Below are 16,001 nucleotides of genomic sequence, written 5' to 3'. Positions count from 1 at the left end.
TGGCATGCATGATCCCCCAACCCTGAAAAACAAGAAAGAAAGTTCATGTACTCAAATGATATTATTAGCATTAATTTCTCTTGCTGTAAAACAATTCTGATCACCTCTATTACCTCTATTAATGGGTGTGTTCATAAGAACTGTGGATCAACTTCAATCTTTGGTAATACTCACCTACTTTTTTATTTTCAAAATCTAATTTCAATTTAGACTGAACAAACAAGCAGAAAAATGAGAAGGCTGTTTTAGCAGGCACAGATGCATCAAGTGTAAATGGTGGGTTATTAACACAACTAATTGTGTTCTTATTTTCAAGCAACCCTTTTATATACAAGTTTCCATTAGTTGGATAAGGATTTGACATTAAGTAAAAATACTACTTAAATAGGGCTGAGGTAGTACCACTTCATAGTAAAAGTATTAGAAAAGTGATCCTCAAGGTGTATTTGTCACAATGCAGATGAAAACTTGAATGACAAATATCTAGTAAATTTGCTAGTCAAAAAAAAAAAAGTCAATGCACTTTTAATTGTGTATTTGAGGCCCCTGTGTTGGGAAAAATTAAACCTAGAGTTTCTCACATATATTTTAGATGTAGCAGAAAAGCCACATTAAAGTATTCAATAGTGATATAGCTCAGACTTTGAAGGTCAGGTAACCTCAAATATCTGTTTCAGATGAGAAGGTCAGCAAGTGGTCAAATGCATTTAGACTGTACACTTAGCACAGTGGTAAATTACTTCCAAAATGTAGCCTGATATTGGTATGAATTCCTAGTCTTTATGGTTGTAGGCCTACTATATTAAACTACAGATACACAAAGAAGACTGAAATCTGATTTGACAATGGGGTATTATCTTCACATAGAAATAATGATTCAAGTGGTAAGAATGTATTTAGAAGATTTTTAAAAATCCTAAACAATGTTAAATAAGTCAGAGAGATGTGGCACCTGTTTGATATAAGTCAGAGAGATGTGGCACCTGTCTTCCAAATGCATACATTATTTTTGGTGTCTTGTTATTGTTAGGTTAGTGTAAGAAATCAGTAAACAAATTTCCTTAGAATACATGGTCATCACAAATATAATGAAATATCTTCTTTTCAATATTAGTTTCTTTAATTAAAAAGATATTGTACTTCACTAATGTTCTCACACTTAATTGTAAAACATTATAAAATACTTTCTCAAACTAATAAAGTTGTATTTCATATGAATCTTAAGAACTTATAACTTTGTAATCATCCAGGTTGTTGGAGGAAAAATGACTGACTTAGGACGTCTTGGTGCTTTCATCACCAAAGTAAAGAAGGGTAGCCTGGCAGATGTAGTTGGACACCTGAGAGCAGGTAAAGCTTCTTTTTTACATTCAAACATGCTATCAATGCATGGATTGGTAGATTTCAATTTGGGATGATTTATTTACATATTACGTTTACACCACTAATTAATTTTAATGCATAAATAAAGCTTTTTTTCCTAATAGAGACACGAATGTGATTTCCATAAGGAACTATACATAAGTAGCAATCTGTAGAGATTGAGTAGGAATATTTTTATTTATGTAAAACACAGAGATGCAAAATGCTGAAGGATTATTTTTGTAGATGACTTTATAGTATTGTTACCAGACTTCATGTCTAAAACAGGTTAGCTTTTTAAAACAAATTTCACCTCATTATTTACAGTAATTACTAAAACTTTTCATAGAATCCCCAAACAATTATTTAGGAACAGTGTTTTTCATAAGACATAGACATAGTCACATTTATGATGCATATTACATAATAAAATATTCTTAATTAAAATGAGACATATTGTACTCATGCAAAAGAATCACTATTTAGTATTCAGAAATATGTATTGCTCTGTAACTTTAACATGGCACAATAAAATCATATAATATATTCAAATGTGCTATATATCCAGTAGCAACACTTTTTAAAATATGTTTTTGGTAAATTATTTTATGTTCATTTTAGTTAAAATCACATTAACCTACTTCTTTGACTTCAGTTCAGAGTTGATTATTAACAACCTATAATACATAGAGAACATTTCCAGCCTGCATTTTCTATCTTGATAACTTCAGTAAAATATTCTAGGAGTCTTAAAGACTTCTTGATATGATTACAGAAATCGGTTCAAAATCATTTCATGTTTTGTTTTTTCTTTGATAGGGACCTTCTATATTAGGTATTATATAAGGAGAAAATCCAAATTGAGTTCTTTTCCATTTACTATATGACTTTGAAGATGTGTAGCAGTACAGTGTACCATTGTTTCTAATCAAAGACTAGTCATTGATTCAATAAGAAAGTAAGTCAATTAGGGATGACTATCTTAGTAAACTGAATTGTTGTGTAAAACTCAAAATATACTCCAAAAAAAGTATAAAAATCTGTGGTGGATAATATAACATAACTTAACTACAGAAAACTGAATTTGTAGATCAGATTATAAACATAATATCTTTTGATTTTGTACTTGTGTTTGAGTAGATGATTACTTGGAAGAAGCCAATTCAGGAGTTGTTCTGTATAATATACCTCTTAGTGATTCATTTCATTTATTTAACACCCATGGGCTGAGAAGTTAAAAGCTCAATTAAGATAACTATAAAACACATCAGTGTACATTTTACTTACAGCAGTTTATGTATTTGAAGCAACTAAAGCTTTTTTAATAGACTTGATCAAATAGTCTAACTTACATTTTAATATAGGATTGATTTTTCTTTTGTTTGCATATAAAATTGTTGGCCTATAAAAAACTAAAACACTATTTTTTTTCCATTCATTTCACTTCTGGAATCTTGCTATAATCTTGCCAGAACTTTCTGCAGCCCTGCTCTCCTTTAAGTTCATTCATGCACTTCATTGCTATTTGGCCTAACCATCTAAAACATAGAGGCACTGCTTATTAAGATTCTTCATGTCTCTTGGTCATTCTTTGTTCAAGTCAAAGCTTGGTGACTATCTCCTGCTAACACTTTCCACTCCCAGTTATGTCAGTCTTCCTGGCAAGCTGTTATTACCTATATATAAGATGTGATCAGTGCCTCTTATCTACCTGATTGCTCTTTTGCTCTGCTGATGAAGTCTTTTGCATTCTTCAAAACTCATCTCAAGTTGTCATAATTGAAGAGAGTCCTGATACTCACTTGAAACAAAAACTTAATCATTAATTCTCTGGTGCCACCTGTCTCTATCTCTGTTTCTTGAATGAACTGCTATCCTTGCATAAGACAAATTTTATTAAAGTTACTTGCTTACATATTATTTCTCTACCACCAAATACAAAGACAGAGAAAGGGTCAATATTCTGTTTGTACCCTCACTGTCTATATCTCTGCCTGAAAAGATTATTCATATATAAGTAATGGTAAAAAAGCCACTTTCTGGTTTAGGAGTTGTTATTTATAAATAAAAAATAATCACATGTATTAATTTAATTTGATATTAAAAGCTGTGCTTCCATGTTGCTTTCTATAAACAGGAGGATTTTATAATACAGTACTTTTGTAAAATATTGATTGCAACTCATTATTGGATAGCATAATTAATCTAATTGTTTATATTCGTTATTTTTTAAAAAAATGAAATACACAATATTTTTAAAAATTTAAAACATAATAGGAACTATCAGGGTAAGTATTGTTTTGTAAACTACTTTCTAGCATGTAAATGTATGTGTATATACATATGCATAAATGTATACATATTATTTTTATATATGTGTACTGAGTCATGATATAAATTTTCTTTCCTTGGTCAAAAAAATTTGATAAAACTCCTGATATGGTATAATCCGTAATTTTTTTTTCCTTTTTAAAATTTTTTTTTAAATAATGAAGTAGATTCGTTGACTATTTGAAAAACTTTTTTCCAGGTAACTGCTTAGAGAGAATTATTAGAAATTATTTAAATATTGTCAATAAGAATACTGTTTACCAGATCAAAGCAGCACATGATGTGCTTTTTCAACATTTACTTTCTACTTTCAAGTAAACAAAACACCTGAAAGAAAAAAAAATAGTTACTTTAAAAATAGTCCTAGTAAAATATGTTTTTATTGTTGTAAAAAAATGACCTAACCAAAACTAAAAGATTTCATGTTTAGTCCAAGTTTTAAAATTGGTAACAATATTGATTCCTTAGTTCAGCACATGGTTACTTAGCCCCTAATATGTTCTAGATACTGAGAACAACAAAATAAGCATCCAAACATTCAGATGCCTCCACATGCCACCAAGGGCTGTGGTAGTTCAGCTGTGAATCCAGAGTTTTGAGATGAGACTAGACTCCCCTCTTCGCCAATTTCCTCTGGGTTCTTATCTCACTAATTTTGAAGAATAAAATTTATGGACTATCATGGAAGGAAAAAGTAAACAGAGCAGAAAGGGAAGAGTAAGAAAAGATAGAAAAGCAAGAAAAGATAGAACTCCTGCCATGCTGGAGGGGGCCTGATAGCAGAAAAACTCATTTTGGTGTGGTTGAATGGGGCCCATTATCCTCACTGCTTGGTCATTTTACTGTCTATTTAGTCTTCTTTCAACTGAGCCTTCTGTTGTCAATTGAAGGGGTCTAGAACTATCTGGGAACTAAAAATATGCTAAATATTTATGAGAATAAATCTTTGTTTCCAAATGATTTATGGTGAAAACTCTACTCAAAGTAATAACTATTAGTCATTAACCTCCATTTTTTAATGCAGCATCGTACTATATTTCTTAATGAAGAAATTTATTTAACAGACTAACTATTTAACAAACTAAGTAGTACTATGTATTTTTGATTTTTAAAAATATTTTTATATTTGTACTTTGACATTCACTATATATCATGTATATAACGTACATGTTTTGAGCATCTGGAAGTGGGTTAACTGTCATGCAAGTTTTACATCTGCTTGCTTCGTAACTTTGCCATAGCTACCTGTGTTACCCTGTGGGTGTGAATTCAAATCCTTTCATGCATTTTTATTCTGTTGTGCATCTGGTGAAGACAATGAAGTGTGATTTATAACTGAAAAATTCATGCTAACAAATGTTAATCGATATTTTTACCAAAATAAAAGAAGATTTATGCAGTTTAATAAGAATCATACATAGAGTTGCTTACATTTATTATATGGAGGGCATGCTGCTAATTATTATTTTCTAATGTTTCCAAAATAGGCTGTGCTAATTCCATCCCATAGCATGAGATTATTTTTATATTATTTCTGGTATATCTCAAAAGATAAAGGCAGTTTTATATTGTACTGTTTTCAATGACCAGTAAGATTTTGGGAGAAAAAAAGGAAAACATGAAAACAATAAAGGTGTTCAAAAAAACCTTTCATTCACATTATATGGCAATCAATTTACTTTTAAGAGCAGAGCCTAGGAAATTAAATTATTTGTATATGTTTTGCATTTCTTTGTTAAAAAAAAAGAGAAAAGATAAGAAAAATAAAACAGAATATATAAGGTAAAAAAATACCCTTTTTTTTAAATTCAAGGGGATGAAGTTCTAGAATGGAATGGTAAACCCCTGCCGGGAGCTACAAATGAAGAAGTTTACAACATTATTTTAGAATCAAAATCAGAACCTCAAGTTGAAATTATTGTTTCAAGGCCTATTGGGTAAGGCTAAAAAAACTTGCTTCTTAAGTTTAGTAAATTACATGTATTAGTAGGGTTTTAAAAAGAAGTTTATACATTCATACAGTACATGTTAACATGGATAGTTTTTTCATCAATTATGGGCATACATTTTAGATTTTTAAAATTTCTCAATTTTTAAAAACTGGACTACTGAATATTTTTACTACATTTTAGAAGCTCCATAATCTAACAATTGTAATATCAAAAAGTATCAATATGTATTTTTCAAAATTGAAATAAAAAGTGATTTTTTTTAGTAGCAGAACTTATTTTCAGAAATTATAATTTAAGGAGTAGTATTTTCTTTAAAAGGAATTAGTGGCAAACTCATCTTGTGATATTTAAAATATCAATGATTTTATATGTCTTCATGAGATTTTTGCTATTCTACAAAGAACAAAATATTTTTTTCTATATCTTTACCAATTGGGTAGTTCCCAATTAAAATCAAGGAAATATTTTGATATTTGACTATTATAATTAATCATAGTAATTGGTATCATTTTTGAAACCTTAATTTTAAACATAATTTAATTATCTATAACCAATAGAATACTTTCTGTATCTATATATTTCCCCTATTGTTAACTTTTTCTAGCAAAACTGCAAAGTCCAGAATAAATATTCATTTTGCAAGTCTATAATTTTTAGGAGGCATTTTGTACCATCTCATCATACTTGGCTTAATGTTTGAATGTATTCTTGGAAATAATTCTTTTTTTCCTATTCTCCAAGATATTATAGAGCCATTAATTGAGACTTTTTATGTTGGAAGACTGCTAACCTTAATTTTTGTTGTCCTCATGAATATATGTCAATGCAAAACATACAAGAAAATATAATAATCCTAATTTCAAAGGAATGAAAATGTATAATCATATACCAAAAAACATCAATATATATAAAACTCTAAAATAAAGGTAAACTTATAACCAGTTTTAAGTCATTAGTAGACACTGAAGACCTTTGCCAAAGTACAGTTCCGTGTAGATGTTTAAAATAACTCTATGATTTATGATAGTTTTACATGACATATGTTCTATTGCTGAGGTAAATATGAGACTGGAAAAGAGGTAAGTAAATTGGAAAATGAATCAGAAGTTATATAAAAATAAAATTTAAAATCAAGCTCTGCACACATTTTCAAATACTTTCAAATATATATACATACATGCATATAGTGGTTTAAAAGTAATAAGCAAAAATACCATTGATCATGGTGATTTAAGAAACCAACAGACAATTAAAGTAGACTGGAATAACATTTTTATTTTTCTATGAAATCTACTTAAAGCAATGATCATCTACATAGCCAAACTCTAAACTATTATGGATTATGGAAATCAAAAAAAATATAGAATACAAAGATTATGTTTGAAAAAGAATCAAAGCTGGCATCAACTTTCCAGTGATTGTATTATTAGAATAATTCTAGAGATATTTTAACCATGGGGTTTAATGTAGTTCTGTTCAGCAACTATAATTAAATTCAAAATGCAAATATTTATTCATAATTTATTTACATAATGATTTCAGGAATGATTGGCACAGTTTATGAGACATTAGCCATCTTGAGGTATTGACCATTTGGGAGTCCACCAAATATAATACCCTTAAACTTTGATGCTTATAACTGATATTTAAACTCCTTTACCACATAACTTGAGAGTAGAACTGATTAAGAAGACCTGTATAAACATCATGGGAAAATTTATGTGTGAAAATGTTACTAAAGTATTTAGCATTAAATAAATTTTGATTCAAAATCACTTTAACTTTTTAATAATTTCTTCCCCGTCCTTCTTTCAATGATGAATAAAATTCAAAGTCTATACCTTGCTTTAGGGTTTAAAATTCTAATTTTGTAATTGGCTATGAGGCTGCTTTTCAAAGAAATCATACTATTTAAAAATTATTGTTTGTGAATTTTTTATAATTTACCTTTATGTGCTTAAATTAATTTTGAATGAACAGGATAAATAGTTGGTTTCTTGTATTTTAGGTATTTTAAATTAGTCTCTTAGTTACAAATTCATATACATAATTTATTTTATTTAAACTTATACAAAACTATACAAAAGAAATAAATTTCCCAAGACACACAGCACAGAGTATAATTTGTAAAATTTCAAAAGAAAATTTGTAAAAGTTGTAGATTATGCACATTACTTATAAAAATATGAAAATAAGAGGGCAGGAAAACAATCAAACAGTGAAAACTGTTTTTATTTTCCTTGCCCCCTAAAAATGTAAGGAAAATCAAAGCACAAATTAGGTCACAAGGTAAGTAATTAGAAATTCTTAAATATTATGCTGTTAATTCTGTTGATACTAGCTAACTCCAGTCTATTTTAATATGTCATGTTAATACTTCCTGTAGTGTTAATCTTCTTAAATTAATATTAAAATATCTTTGTAAAAGGAGAGGTAAAGTAGTATTATACAGTATAATAGCAAACAAGGTGGTCCAGGGTTCTTAAGGTCACAGTAGATAATGGCTTAAGCTAAGCCTATCTTATATATTTCTTCAGAGTAATTTGTGAGTGTGACAGGAATGGGTGTTCTTACAGTCATTTTCTAGTCATACAGCAAATAGTCATACATTTAGCTAACTTCAGTTTGGAGATAGGAATCTCCATGAATATTATATATGTGCATATGCATTAGATATTCACATATATATATAATTTTTTGGCTTTTCTGTTGCAAGCTTGAGCCATCTTTAATTTCCAAAGCAATTCATCCTTTTCATTTTATTAACTTTGCCCATGATATTCACCATATCATTTGATTTTATTAAGAGATATTCCCATCCCTTTCATTCAGTAAACTCTTTCAGATGTGTTCGTAAAGCATACTACTGATTTGAAAAATTTGTGTCATTTTGATTTTCTATGATGGAAGTAGAATATTTAACATTTTTTATTTCCAAAACCTGCTGTTTTGGTAGTAAAAATATTGTGGTGATTTTATCCACAATATTAATCTGATTGTTGTCATGTTAAAGTGTTTTACTGTTAAATATCTTAAAACTTATTTTATTGGAGTTTTTTTTGTGTGTGTGTGGCATTTGACATCCATGTACATCAGTAGTTATCTAAATAGTAAGTCCCCTCCATTTCTACATTTCTAAAGATGCAAAAGGATTTTTTTCTGCATCATAGAAATAAAATGGGCTGTGATTGCCTCAGCCAGAGTAGTTCACCTAATCGGATTTTTACAATACCCTCTTTCTTTTAGTGACATTCCCCGGATTCCTGAGAGTTCCCATCCTCCACTGGAGTCCAGTGAGTATGAGATTTCTGTGTTATTATAAAGTTTAGAACTAAATCAAAGAGTTAAGACATCCTTTTCATCAGTTATTTAACATAAAGGAATTGGTGTTACCAGACTAAGGTTGTCCTCACTGATACCAGAATTTGGCCACCATGCCAATCTTGGAAGCCCAAAGAAGTTTCCTTTAAGATTTTCCTTTTTTTGCTTTTTCTTTTGTGGCTATATAAAGGTCTTTACTACAGGCCTCTTCTCATCAAAACAGTCATGAATCTCTCAGAGCTCAATTATTAAACCTCTAATAGTTCTGTTTTCTCTAGATAAAAATTTGTTCTGATACCGAATTATTCTGTTTGATTGGTTACCAGCTCAGTCTTATGAGCAGCCTCATAAATAGACATACCAACAAATAATCGTATCTACAACAAAATAGCCTCAGGTATAATAATGGAAGCCAGTGGGCAGAGAGAAAATTCACTTTGGGGCTAGAGGACTGAAAAAATTATCTAAGTGGAAATTGAAGTCATTCAGGAGGAGTTAAGATGATATTATGTACAATAGAGACAAATATTAAAATTTTATTCATAATGTAGAATGGCCCAAACATTTATTTTGTCATGGATTGGCATTAAATTAATACTTGGGCTCAATTCTCCAGGTGCTATTATTATCTTATATGAATGTAAAATAATTTGATTTAGGGAAAAACCAGGATCTTAGTGGAAATTCTTTCACAAATGCAAGCAAGCCATCTCAGTTGACAGCAACAGCACTCTTCCTCAAGCTTTCCTCTCTTCACCCCCCACATCCAGTCCATGAGGAAACCCTGATGGCTCTGCCTTTATAGTACACACCAAGCCCTCTTCTCTACCACCTTCCCTGCCATCACAGCTTCAAACTCCATCATCATTCATCTGGACAATTATATGGTATCCAACTGGTCTCCCTGCTTCTGCCCTTGTCCCCTGAAGTCTACTAGCAACACAGAAACCACAGTGAACTTAGGATAGCTTCCCACCTCACTTTGTAAAAATTGAAGTCCTCGGGGGTACAGTGAACTAGTAGGCCTGTAATTCCTGTGACTCAGAAAACTGAGGCAGTCTAGCATGATTGAAGCAACATAGTGAGACCTGTCCCAAAATTTCATTTAGAAACAGGGTTTTTCCAAGTTGCTTAGCAGCCTTGCTAAGTTGCTGAGTCTGGCTTTGAACTTGAGATCCTCGTGCCTTAGCCTCCCAAGCCACTGAGATTACAGGCATGCACCACCATGCTCAGTTTCTTGGCTTGTTTTTTTATCCTTTTTTTTTTATTTTGAATTTTAATTTATTATATATGACAACAGAATGCATTACAATTCATATTACACATATAGAGCACAATTTTTGTATCTCTGGTTGTACACAAAGTAGTCACATCCTTCGTGCCTTCATACATGTACTTAGGGTAATAATGACCATCACATTCCACCGTCTTTCCTACCTCTATGTCCCTTCCCTTCCCCTCCCTCCCCTTTTCTCCATTCACACTTAGATAGAGCACTAATATCTAGAATATATAAAGAACTCAAAAATCTTAACACCAAAAAAAAAAAAAATAACCCAATAAATAAATGGGCCAAGGAACTGAACAGACACTTCTCAGAAGAAGATATACAATCAATCACCAAATCTATGAAAAAACGTTCAACATCTCTAGCAATTAGAGAAATGCAGATAAAAACTACTCTAAGATTTCATCTCACTCCAGTCAGAATGGCAGCTATTAAGAATACAAACAACAATAAATTTTGGCAACAATGTGGGGAAAAGGCACACTCATACATTGCTAGTGGGACTGCAAATTGGTGCAGTCAATCTGGAAAGCAGTATGGAGAATCCTTGGAAAACCTGGAATGGAACCCCCATTTGATCCAGCTATCCCACTCCTTGGTGTATACCCAGAGGAATTAAAAATAGTATATTACAGGGACACAGCCATATCAATGTTTATAGGAGCACAATTCACAATAGCTAAACTGTGAAACCAACCCAGATGCCCTTCAGTAGATGAATGGATAAAGAAAATGTGGTATATATACAAAATGGAATATTATTCAGCATTAAGAAAGAATAAAATAATGGAATTTGCAAGTAAGTGGCTGGACCTGGAGAATAATGCTAAGTGAAATTAGCCAATCCCCCCAAAACAAATGCTGAATGATTTCTCTGATTTAAGGATGCTGATTCATAATATGCTATGGGCAGGGGGTGAGGGGATGGGAGGATTAAATGAGACTAGGATATAAAAAGGCATGCCATCATGTTATCATACCTGCAGGTTTGGCTTTGAGATATATACCAATATAGATGGGAAATGGGAGTAACTAGTTGCATAATTATGGTATGGATAAGATTTAAAAAATTAACAGATTCTTATATAAGAAACAAACTGATTTTAGAAGCAACAGTGTTCCTATTCTGAGTCTTGATAAAAATTATCTTAAAAGAGATCTGATAAAAGCAACATAGTAACAAAGATTATTTTACAGATATGTTTCTTATAAGTTTCCTTTAGAGTCTAGGAGATGATGGCATGTGGCTTAATTTAGAGTTAATTAGTAAGTACGGAAAAACGGTATGTCAATGACATACCTCAGGCAATATCCACAAATAGTTTTTCTCCATGAAACAATTGCTAAATTTGAATGGCTGTGTGTTCAAGGTGATACTAGTGGGGTAATTGCACTCTGTTAGCATCCTACCCTTACCCATGTTGTCAGGGATACACACTATGAGAAAAGAGAACCAGCCTCCTTAATTTGAAGGTAAAGGAAGTCATTTGCATGAATTAATGAGAAAGTGCATTCACAGAGGCTAAAGAGATTCATAGTAAGATTAAAAGTAACAAAGATAAATTTTAAAACAATGATGTAATATAAAATTAGATGTGATTCATAAATTATATTCCATATGTATACATTTTAATTTTCTAAGATACCTTATAATAAATGATCCATTTGCCACCATAATGAACACAACAGGCACCATATTCCTTATTACTAATGCATGAGCCTGTACCTATATTTGGATTTATAAGAGATAATGCAGTACTGTACCCTGCAGAAATACAGCAGATCAATAACTTAACAAATAAATGCAACATTTTGCTAAATCATTCAAAATATCTTCAAAACAGGAGCTTAACCAAAGAAAACAAAATGACTTTCCATAGCTATCCCTTTAAAAGAAGGCTCTGTTATTAATGCTGGTAATTATTGTTTTATACAAATAACAGGTACATTAAATTTTTTATTTTAAAAAAAGAATTATTCCTTAGACTTAAACACACTTAAATGTTACTTAATTTTTTTTCCTCGTTTTAGGTTCAAGCTCCTTTGAATCTCAAAAGATGGAAAGGCCTTCCATTTCTGTTATTTCTCCAACAAGTCCTGGAGCCCTGAAAGATGCCCCACAAGTCTTACCAGGGCAACTTTCTGTACGTATATTTTGTACATACAAAGATACTTAGCATTTGTCACTCTTTGAGTGTGTCTTAACAAAAATGCCTGGCTTTCCTTGAAACCTACAATAAATATGTAGTCATATGACACTATAATCACTTTGTTAATTTTTAAGCATTACTTCAGCTATTCCTTTAATTCATATATTTATATTGAAATATTTATTGAATGTCCACAATATACCATATCCTTAAATGTTACTTAATAAATGGAAACATAAATAAAATATTTATTATTTTGGCATGCCATATTAATGTTTCTAAGGAAATAATTATTTATATATAATTTTCTTAGAAAGTCATGTTTAATGTACTTAACCCCTTCTGAGTCTAGAGCCTGAGAAACTTAAATTTAAAATAATCTTTATAGATTCCTAAGGCATTTGGTGAAATGATAGCACTGCAGGCACTCTAAAGTAATTGCCATTTCCCTCACTTGTATCTCCATGTGATGGGGAAAGCCAGGATTAGGACACCATGGTTAACTATTACGAAGAGCTACATCTGTATAGATTGATTCAGAATATGGGACATATGACTAAATAACTAAAAAGAAAACCTAGCTTCAAATTATTCTACAATTATTTGATTTTTTGCTGTTTTGGTAATGTGTTTATTTCTGTTTCTCTCTTTGCTATTCTTAGTTTTAATTAGTCAAAGATAAATGTAAGCTCACTTATTTTCAAAGGCTTTCTTGGTTTTCACTCCTATTTTTAGTATATTTAATATCTTAGTATAGTCCCTTATATTTATTTTATCTGCCTTAAAACCTTTTTTTTCTAGTTTTTTTGTGTATACTCTTCATCTATACTTTTAAAAGAGTGAAAATGTATTGGGGTTTTATGAAAAATGTCTCCCTAGAATTAACTGAGAACTGGAGGGTTGGATTCATACAGATCTGGATTCTTAATCTGCCCCTCACTATGAAAAAACACTCCCATATTAAAATAGCTTATTTTGTTACCATGACTCTTAAATATGCTCCAACATGTGATCATCAGCCATGTATATTTATATTTCTTATTCAATCATAAAATCCAAAGGAACTTCTAGATTAAAGAAATAAAAAGAACTCTATGGTTAATTTAATGTGTCATTACTGCTGCCAGCATAAATCTCTCCTGACAGCTAAAGTTTGGTTCTAAGGGTTTTGACAACAGAATGTCAGTGTGCTGTTTCCCATTTTTCTTAGTTTAACTATCAAAAAATTTTAGTTAGCAGAAATACCATCTGTCCCTCATGTGGTTTGAAGATATCATTTATGCACTGAGTCCTCCTTTGTTTCTTTTCCCCTTCTCTTATGAATTAGCCTGTAAGTAAGTTAATCATAAAACTTAAATGAGAAAAATGACAGGAAACACTTAGTAGCTTCCCAATGTCTTTTAGTCTCTTATATCTGAATACTGAAACTTCTTTCATCAACCCATGGCACTAAAAAGTGCATTTAGCTGATTTATGATCAAGTCACTGGTAACCACCAAACTTTTGGGTTAAGCATTTAAAAAACAAGGATAATGATTTCAATATTGCCCTCTTCCCCAAATTGTGGCATTAGATATAGTACTGCAGGCCTGTCAGCTGTAAGTTAGGTTCAAAATGCTTCAAGAGAAAAGTTGAATTCTAAATGATTACACTTTTCAGTTGGTGTTCTTTTCAGAAATAATACCTGAAATTTTATTATAATACAATTTAAATGTTTTTCTTTAAATATAATTTTAATATTATTTAATGTAAAAATTATAATACTTCATGCTTTTTTTCAAATAATTTCTTTCTGCATTGCTCTTAGGTGAAGCTGTGGTATGATAAAGTGGGACACCAGCTGATTGTAAATGTTCTGCAAGCAACAGATCTACCCTCTAGAGTAGATGGGCGTCCCAGGAATCCTTATGTAAAAATGTATTTTCTTCCAGATAGAAGGTAGTGAATAATTTTAGAAAAAATGCTAAAATATGTACTAACAGAAGAGATAGAATATTTTCTTCTGAAGTATATTTTCTAAATGTAACAGATTATTTTTTCAGAGGGAGCAAACTTCATTATATATGAAAAAAAAGTCCCTCAAGCTTTTTGTTTACTTGAAAATAATCTGGCAATTTTTAAACATGTCCATTACCTTGTTTATCCATGTCTTTGATAGCAGCACATCATTTAGAATATAACTTTGTGTGTTTGTGACTATAATTATAGTTACTGCTTACATTGAAGTTGAAATTAGAATTCTATCTAACTCTATAGTGTTTTCTGACTTTTGTTTTATACGCTAAAAGTAGTAAAAATACCAATGGCAATATTACATGTAACTGCAGTAGGTGGCAGCATATACTTGTTTTGCTTGCTCATTTACAAAACATCCTTATTTTTCAGTGATAAAAGTAAAAGGAGGACCAAAACAGTAAAGAAAGTTCTAGAACCAAAATGGAATCAAACTTTTGTCTATTCACATGTACATCGTAGAGATTTTAGAGAGCGAATGTTAGAAATAACTGTGTGGGATCAACCAAGAGTACAAGAAGAAGAAAGTGAATTTCTTGGAGAGGTGATGTATATTGTACAGATTCAAGTCAAATGCTCAATGAGGTTGTTTTTTTTTTTTTTAAATACATGTTAATTATGATTACTGATATATTTTGTTTTGGTAAAGGTGCTTAAATTAATTTGAGAACCACCCTTTCAGATCCTCATAGAATTGGAGACAGCACTTTTAGATGATGAACCACATTGGTATAAACTTCAGACACACGATGAATCTTCACTACCTCTGCCTCAGCCATCACCTTTCATGCCAAGGCGACACATTCATGGAGAAAGCTCTAGCAAGAAGCTTCAAAGTAGGTCAAGATCTTTTTAGTTACCAGAAACTAATTAAGTTGTAATGATCTAATTGGAGATTAGCATGGAAGATACTTTTAAGGGTTTTATTACAGATTAAACTATTGGAAAATTGATCATCTATATAAAGAGTCTGGACAAAACTATTTTCTGCATTTTCACAATAAAATAACATATATATCATAACAGAGGAATTCCAGAGCTAAGAGCTAAAATACTATGAGTTATAATTCTTATGCAAGACTCTTTGAGTTGCTAATTGGTTAAATGATAGAGTAATTTCCATCATTATTAATGGGTTGCTACATGTCAGGTCTTAATATCTTTATAGTTCATGGATATTTTTAGTCTTATATTAATAAGAAATATGCTTTTTAAGCATAAAGTTTAAAAAGTAAGTTTATTGTTATTCATTTGTTGGTCAGGAAAATTTATTTTGCTGTAGTATCTAGTAATTTTTTGAGTTATAAATACATTTTTTATTTAACAACCGAAATTAGAAACCTCATTTTGGTAATCTGGAACCAAATATTTTAGGTGTAATTGAATATTTCATGTTAGTCCTTTCTTTCAATCATTTCCCCAAAATTAATGTTTAATGCAGTATAATGGCAAATTCTAGAAACTAAACATAAATATTTTAAAAAGACCCTGATGTCTTTTCAATAGTATGAGCTCCACAGAGCTCCATCCAAGGGAGGTTCTTTGAATCTTTTCCACTCGGTCCCATCTTTCCTGAACTGCCCA

The 16,001-nt window shown here is 30.8% G+C and overlaps 1 protein-coding gene across 40 annotated transcripts in view; it reads left to right on the top strand.

Annotated features, from left to right (window-relative positions):
- The window catches only part of Rims1 (regulating synaptic membrane exocytosis 1), a 446,077-nt gene that overhangs the window by 285,889 nt on the left and 144,187 nt on the right, over positions 1–16,001 (top strand). For all 40 annotated transcript variants that reach the window (XM_076860004.2, XM_076860046.2, XM_076860031.2 and 37 more), the window contains 7 exons: positions 1,251–1,350; positions 5,507–5,630; positions 8,892–8,938; positions 12,286–12,398; positions 14,212–14,342; positions 14,790–14,961; positions 15,100–15,253. In XM_076860004.2, coding sequence (XP_076716119.2) covers positions 1,251–1,350; positions 5,507–5,630; positions 8,892–8,938; positions 12,286–12,398; positions 14,212–14,342; positions 14,790–14,961; positions 15,100–15,253 — 841 coding nt within the window. The remainder of the gene's footprint in view (positions 1–1,250; positions 1,351–5,506; positions 5,631–8,891; positions 8,939–12,285; positions 12,399–14,211; positions 14,343–14,789; positions 14,962–15,099; positions 15,254–16,001) is intronic.

Source organism: Callospermophilus lateralis, chromosome 6 (genome assembly GCF_048772815.1).
Source record: "Callospermophilus lateralis isolate mCalLat2 chromosome 6, mCalLat2.hap1, whole genome shotgun sequence".
In the NCBI taxonomy this organism is placed as follows: Eukaryota; Metazoa; Chordata; class Mammalia; order Rodentia; family Sciuridae; genus Callospermophilus; species Callospermophilus lateralis.
Note: the sequence above shows the minus strand (reverse complement) of the source record. Positions and strands in the feature narration are given on the sequence as shown.